The 7,778-nt window shown below is 41.8% G+C and overlaps 1 protein-coding gene across 1 annotated transcript in view; it reads right to left on the bottom strand.

Moving 5' to 3' along the window:
• The window catches only part of DROSHA (drosha, ribonuclease type III), a 69,548-nt gene extending 64,090 nt beyond the window's left edge, over window positions 1–5,458 (bottom strand). The window contains exons 1-3 of the mRNA XM_009883947.1: window positions 4,620–5,458; window positions 1,267–1,359; window positions 71–302 (exon numbers count right to left, since the gene is read on the bottom strand). Coding sequence (XP_009882249.1) covers window positions 71–302; window positions 1,267–1,359; window positions 4,620–5,458 — 1,164 coding nt within the window. The remainder of the gene's footprint in view (window positions 1–70; window positions 303–1,266; window positions 1,360–4,619) is intronic.
• Between the last annotated feature and the right edge of the window lie 2,320 nt (window positions 5,459–7,778).

Here is a 7,778-nt window from a genome sequence, read left to right as displayed (position 1 = left end):
ATTAATCAAGTAATCAAATAATCAATAAAGGACTGTGTACAGTAATTTTAGAGTTCTGTCACAAACATACCACTTGATCCATAGGGTCATTGGAATAATAGCTTTCAGAGTGGGTACAGCGAACCCACACTGGCTTAAGTAATTCCTCATCTTCGTCTTCATTTTTTTCAGATGCATTCTCCTCTGATTCTTTGTCTTTGATAGTGGTATAGTTTTTCTCTTTGCTGGAGCTCTGGTTCTCAGACCACCTTTCTCTGTCCTCCTCCCATCGGGGTCTCTTTCTCTCTCTACTTGGAGATCGGCTTAGTGGAAGAAAGTAAACAAAAGCAATTCTCTTTATTATTTTAACAATGACAGTTTTATAATGAAAAACAAATAGTTTGTTTCAGATAAGTAAATCATTCTATCATATAAATCACAGCAAAATCCAATTGCCTCATCCTGCTTTTAACGTGCAACGTAAAGAGCAGAGCACTTTGTAGTTCTGACCTACTATAAAAATTTAAAATGGAAAGTGCTTTTGTATTTTAAACCTTATTCAAGAATTAGAATGAAAAAAATATATGCCATTTTAGATTAAAATTCCTACTTGCATTCTAGATTACTTTCTTTTAATTTTGTTCCAAAGTTGGAAACTCATCACTAACAGCTAAAAGTCACATCACTCACAACTAGAAGGTACAATATAAAGAAGTTTTAATACATAGCCCACAGACTATTTGCATGAGCAAAGAATTAGGGTTTTATTAGAAGGATTACGCAGAAGTCACACTGCTTGTGTTACTCTAACTCTGGCACTCCTTTGAAAAACACAACTTGTGATATTCCTTATGTATTGCAAGAGCAATGCTTTCAAAAGCTGAATGCAGGAAAACTATTTTTTTTTTTGCCTACAAAGCCAATACTGTTTCACTGATTTCAGCCACCCAAGATTCCGAAGGAAATGAGCATCAATATAAAAAAGTTCCTAAATGATAATCTAAACATAGAATGACTTTAAATAATCTTTGTACTTTACAGACTGGAAGCAGACATAAGAGGAATTCTTTAGGACACAGAAGTAAAGCCCTCTCCAGTGATTAATCCTTTTTCTAACTCTACAAGGTCTTGAGAAAACTAACATTTGTGTGTATAAGCAGATGGTTATAAATTTAAGACACTCACGTTTTCTGAGTTTAAACCAGGCACATATACATACACAAAAACTCACATGCGTGGACACAGAGAGCCTCAAATACACAAGAGACCGAACGTAACCTTTCTTACCTTCCTGCTCTCTTGTAATCTTTTTTGTAGGATCTGTCTGGTGATGGTGATCTTCTGCTGTCACGATGCCTATGCCTCTCCCTCTCCCGCTCCCTTGGGGAGTTCAAAACACAAGTTAAATGAGAAATATGGCATTTCATACATTCCACACCTGAAAGGAGCACAGAAGCAAGCTGAGATCATGTTATGCAAAATAACACGCATGTGCTGACTGCTAAAACCCCAGACATTCTTAACACTGACCTTCAAGAAATTTGTAAAAGACAGTCACCTATCTCCTCTCCCTTTGTCATACAGCCATCTATCTCAATATGACAGTTAATTCATACTGTACAGTGGTAACTTCTACAAATTCACCACAGGACCTGTTGCCATTCTTCCTCTTCTCCTGTTACGAATGGCAAAGGGTAAGATTATTGTATCTTTAACCATTCTTAGTGCCTCAAGGAAGGGGAAGGAAACCTATTCCATGCACAATAGCTTTGTAAGCACAGCAGTCATTCAAGTGTTTCACGCAAGCCCTCTATTCTTCACAACCATCTCAAGCACACCCAAAAAATGGATAGACACAGAAAATCTGCATCATGATGAAACTATGAATCTCATCTACAAGACTCAATTTGCACATACACGTAAAGAACTTGACCACCCAAACATACTTCCGGGGCAAAAAAGCTTTAAATTAACTGAAGGCTTGTGGAAGAGTGGCTGGAAAGCTGCCTGGAGGAAAAGGACCTGGAGCTGTTGATCAACAGCCAGCTGAATACATGCCAGCAGTGTGCCCAGGCAGCCAAGAAGGCCAACAGCATCCTGGCCTGCACTAGGAATAGCGTGGCCAGCAGGACTAGGGAAGAGATTTGTCCCCCTATACTCGGCACTGGTGAGGCCAACCTGGAACACCGTATTCATTTTTGGGCCTATCACTACAAGAAAGACATTGAGGAGTGTGTCCAGGGAAGGGCAACAAAACTGGTGAAGGGTGTAGAGCGCAAGTCCTGTGAGGAGCAGCTGAGGGAACCATGTTTGTTCAGCCTGGAGAAAAGGAGGCTGAGGGGAGACCTTATCGCTCTCTACAACTACCTGAAAGGAGGTTGTAGAGAGGTGGGGGTCAGTCTCTTCTTCCAGGTAACAAGCCATAAGACAAGAGGAAACGGCCTCAAGTTGTGCCAAGGGAGGTTTAGGATGGATATTAGGAAAAATTTCTTCACCAAAAGGGTTATCAGGCACTGGAACAGGCTGCCCAGGGAAGTGGTTGAGTCACCATCCCTGGAGGTATTTAAGAGACATGTAGATGTGGTGCTTGGGGACATGGTTTAGCGGTGCAGTGTTAGGTTGACAGTTGGACTCAATCTTGAGGGTCTTTCTAATCTAAATGATTCTACGATTCTGTGAAATTACTGTGTACCTAAGGCAGCAAATATCACACAGGCAGTTTTCATACTCTGCTAACAGCTGACAACTTGTTAGTCCACAGTCATTTCTACATCTGTCAATCTCCTAGTAAATGACTATGCTGATACACAAGGAATTATTTATAAATTTGTGCAGGTGGTTTGGTGGGCTAACAGAATTAGTCAAGTTAATTTATGAACATATATATGTATGTCTCCATATGCATAACATGAAATAGAATGCAAACTTACAGAGCACAAAGTTCATATAAATTGTTCTTCCCCACAAATATATTGTTCTTCCCCACACCCGTTCATCCTTTTCTGCCTGTGCCTTGTTCAAGCACTGATTTCAGTCTTCAGAGAGAGCATATTCTATGCCATCTGATTTGCTTGAGATGGATACTGTGCAAAAAAACCACACCAAAGCTGGCAAACAGTTCTCATTAAAATAAACAGACACATTGTCAAGCAGACCTAGAAGGTCTTGGCCTCAAGCAGTAATCCACAAGTTTTTGAGAAAGAAGCTGCTGAAAATACGCATTTTCAAAACTTAAAACAGAACTTTAAAATCTAAACAATAAATTGTGAAATTATGCAGCAAATATTTGAGTCACTTACAAAGGGCAGAAAATTCCACAAGCTTGTCATACAGAAAAGGCCAGTGCCTTAATGCCAGATGCATTCAGTCTTAGGAAAAATCCTCTTTTGGAAATAAAAGTAAACTTACTGAATGTGACGTCTGGATGAGGATTTTTTGGAATACAGCTGTCTAACATTCTGCAATTAAATCTCTGCATATCTAAATTAAAGTGGCTTTGTTTCCACAGGCACTATGTGTAAATTAATGTTTCACATGTGATATGATAAAGCTCAGAGATTCTAAAATTAGAGCGTGTGATCCAAGTGCCCTGATAAATATTTAGATACTTAACTTTCCAGTACCTTTCTTTGAATATTCTGACCTAGATCATTAGACACAAAAAGAGCCGCCAACAGAGCAAATCTAAAACACCTGAAAGATTTAACTGACAATGGTTTGCTCTAAAATACCATGGAGCAAACTGAATCAGGTCAGTTCATAATTTGCAAGCTGTTTGTGTCTATGAAGCAGAGGGACAAAAGCTTCATGACACATCCCAAAAGAAGCAGTCCACACTCATCCATATGAATCTTAAGATGTCACTGTAGCCTACAACTTGCCTATTTCTTTTAACTGATGTATGCTAGTTTTCACCTCAGTCCTCTCTTGAGATCACAGGCTGGCTTGCTGAGGTCTTCATCCTGAAGAGAATCACATGGGCTAGTCTAAGCACCCATTGGGAGGTCCTGTGAAGCCTCCAAACATCTGCACTGGTCTCCTACGAGGACAGCATAGGATGAAGAACACTGTGCAATGTGCTTTCCACTAAAACACCTCACTGCGGGAATTAGATATGTACACCTATCAGACTATAAACCCCCTCCAAGTGCAGCTTCTCTACAGATACAGGGCTTACTCAAAGAAAGACCAAATTCAAGTAGCACATGGAACCCTAACTCTGGTACCTAAATCTTAAAATTTGAAGAGCTGGGACTTAAACATTTGTAAGGCTCAACTTTGAACGCAGTCTTTTGCACAAAGTTGTGCCCTACTCTACTTTCATGCCACATGTGCATAAATGGTAAATACCCATGAGAGTAGAGCACTACTGAGCAATCCACTCAGTCTTCAAACGGGAACTTCTTTGCTTCCAGCTATCTCCAAGGGTCAAGGGCAACAAATCTGCCAAGCTTGTAAAGGTAAGGCAGAAGCAGCGTACCCACAAAGTGTCAAAACAGTAGCTCTTTCCATCAAGAGTGACTGACTACCTCCCAAGCCAGAGGGAAAAACAAGGGTGAGGGAAGAACATTGATACAAACAAATACTACGGGACAATAATCACAGCTTTCCCTCTGCAGGCAGAAGATACCTCAAGTTACCTGCTGCGCTCATAACTTCTGTGATGAGGTGATATCCTTCCTCTGTCATAATCTGTCCGGTGCCGACTGCTTTCCTGCCTCCTCCTGTCCGGACTCCGGCCTCGATCCCGGCGATCTCCATGGTTAGTGGACCGATGCCTGTCACCATGGATGTGACCGTGTTCACGATGTCGGTGCTCATCGTAGTGCTTGCTCCTCTCTGGAGACCGCCGATCACTTTGTGACTTCTCTCCCTGATACTGACCCGTGTGCCGAAAGCCACTGCTGTTAGTAGCGCTGCTCTGAAAGGAGCCAGAGTTGTGCTGATAGCTATTGAAGTTAGGTGGTGGGAATGACTGCTGTGAATACCCCGTGGAGTACACAGGCTGGTAGCTGACTTGCTGTGGTATGACCGGTGGGGGTGGAGGATGCGGTACTGTGGGAGGAGGCATCATATAAGGGAAGGTGCTTTGCCCAGCAGGAGTTCCTGGCACAGGAGCGTTGCTAGGATTTGGCACAGGCGGAGGAGCAGGAGGGAAGCATGGAGGGACCGGGAAGCTCTGCCTCATCTGGTGGTTTGGAAATGGTGGCCTCATGGGACACTGGCTAATGGGATTTTGTGTGGAAGGTGGCACTGGAGGAGGATAGGGCACAAAGTCTGGCCTGGGAGGCATGTAACTGGTGGTTGGAGGGTTTGAATAGGTTGTTGGAGGGGCAGTTTGCTGGTCATACTGGTATTGTACAGAGGGCTGTTGTGGGTGAAGCTGACGTAGGTTCTGAGGGCGGTACGTCTGTGTTGAAGTTCTTGTTCCTGGTCCCCCCTGACCACGGGGACATCCTCGCCCAGAATGGAAAGACATGGCTCACCTTTAATGAGGAAAATAAAAGTCCAATGTCACACAATTTTTGTAGGATGTCCTGAATGGATTTGCAGGAAGTACTCCTGAAGCACTGAAATTACAGTTTCAGCAATTTCCTTTAACAGAAGCAGTGAATGATGTCCACTGCCTTTCACTGGGAGCTTTGTGCTCCTCGGACCTCTGGTACAGGTCATTTATGCCCCTTTGATTCCTTTAAGCCTCTAATCTATGAAAGCACTCTACTGTCTTTAATCTAGAACCCAAACTGGACCACACTCTCTGACTTAGGGCAATGTTAATTTCAACAAATGACTGATATAACTGGCCAAGGATATAAGCACCTCTACTAGTACTCACTAGTCACTTTGACGTAACGCCTTCAGATACCCCACACCAAAGAGACTATTCATTTTAACAACTGACATTGTCATCCAAAGTCCCACAGGAGGAGTCCTTTCTAGAACATGATTCTAAACTTCAGGCAGAATGACTTTACTAACACCTCATTGTAAGTTACCTGGTCCAACAAATCATGTAAGTTTTAAATGAGATAGTAGCAATTAAGACCCAAATTGAGTAAAGGACTGAATTCAATAGATATTTCAAAGTATTTTAAGTTAGGTAGGTAGATTTTTGTGGAATGAGAATCTTACAGGTTACAGAAAAAAAAATGTTATGTAGACTGCACTGTTACTCCAATTTCATCAAAATAAATGGTACCCAAAAAATCCCTCAGCTGTCTGCTTGGCCCTCTTACCCCTTCCAGCAATTGCCACTGCTGCACATAGACTTAAGTCTTGCTCAAAACTATGCACATATTTAATTAATTGTATTAAAGTTTATAAATGAAAACAACTATGCTACAATAAAGTTAAAATTCATCCTTTAATTGCAATGTTAAGTTCCAAAAACTGGGAAAAAAGGAAAAAACTTTTAAAATAAAATTTTAAAAAGTCATTCATGGTGTCCTGGCTGGAATGGAAGGAGAAGAAAAAAAAATTAGTTAAGCAATTCCAGAACTCAAATCCTGTTTTCCATAAGGGGGAGACAGAGAAGGAAAGGAGACACACACATAATTGGAAAGATCATCAGATAATGAAAACAAAGCCTCCCTTTTACTGAGGCTTTGCTGATGCTGGAGTACACACACAGAATATTCTCCCACTTGCTACCATGCAACACGGCCAACCTGGACTACTCAGAGCACTGCTTTCAGCTGCATTCCAGTGCCAGTGCTGCAAAAGATATAGCTTGCTGAGAGAGAGAGCAGACAACTTCTGGTGAACCAGAACGAGAAAGGAAAAGAAATGAAGAGGGAAAGGATGAACATCAAGGAGGAGGAACCAAGAGGACCCTAAGTCTCTCCTTACACATGCAGGGCTTAAAGGAAGCCACTGGAATTGATGGAGGTGGTGTTCATTCCGTCTCCAGAGAAACTGGACAAAGGCCAAAGTAAGTGAGGATCCTGCATTTCTAGGAGGTAGCAGCCATGATGGTAAAGCCACTTCTTCCTTCCAGTCAGCCTGTACCTGCATGGTACCCTCCAACCTTGTAAAGGCTCTCAAAAAGAAACAAGGGGGAGGGGTGTGTGTGTGTGTGTATCCATTTCCATTATTTTGTCTGGTAATAGTGCAACCCTTTGTCATTATTAATTCTAATCCATTAGACGCTAAGTCAGTTTTGCCTTAGTTCTTGTCGTGATCTTCCACAGCTCAGACTTGTAGCAAAAAAAGCTGTTCTATAATTTACTGACATTTACCTACACATTTTATTTAAACAGGCTGAGCTAAACACTTATTACCTTAAGCAAATTAAAGCAGAGACCACTGTACCACAGTGCCTTGCCTTAATTTTTTTTTTAACATGTCATAGGATTCAAACAAAAGGTCTTGTTTATCAACTCTCTCTAAACAGAGATCTTCCCCAACACCAGAGAACGGGTCTGGTTCTATCACCTTAATTTCACTGCTTCAGAACGCACAGAATCACAGCTGCAAAGATACCCAAAAAAAGACACATGAAATGACTTCAAACGCCCAAATTATTTTAAAGCTCCCTGTACTGCAAACCTTGGCCACATCCAATTTTCATTTAAATTTAAAGAAGTTCAAAAACACTGTAAAGAGCAAACTCTCCTTCCCCTGTCACCTAAAAAAGGAAGTTTATCGTGCTGATGGAGGCCACCACACACAAAAAAAAAAAAACATCAAAAAGGCTGGAAACCCCCTCTTCTCTCCCTGCAGACACACAGCTGAGAGGAACAGGGCACTGACACCAGGCCACATCCAACCGCCGCCTCCCAACGGCCTGTAACGGCCGC

This window comes from Charadrius vociferus, unplaced genomic scaffold, assembly GCF_000708025.1.
Source record: "Charadrius vociferus isolate BGI_N301 unplaced genomic scaffold, ASM70802v2 scaffold234, whole genome shotgun sequence".
Classification (NCBI taxonomy): Eukaryota; Metazoa; Chordata; class Aves; order Charadriiformes; family Charadriidae; genus Charadrius; species Charadrius vociferus.
Note: the sequence above shows the minus strand (reverse complement) of the source record. Positions and strands in the feature narration are given on the sequence as shown.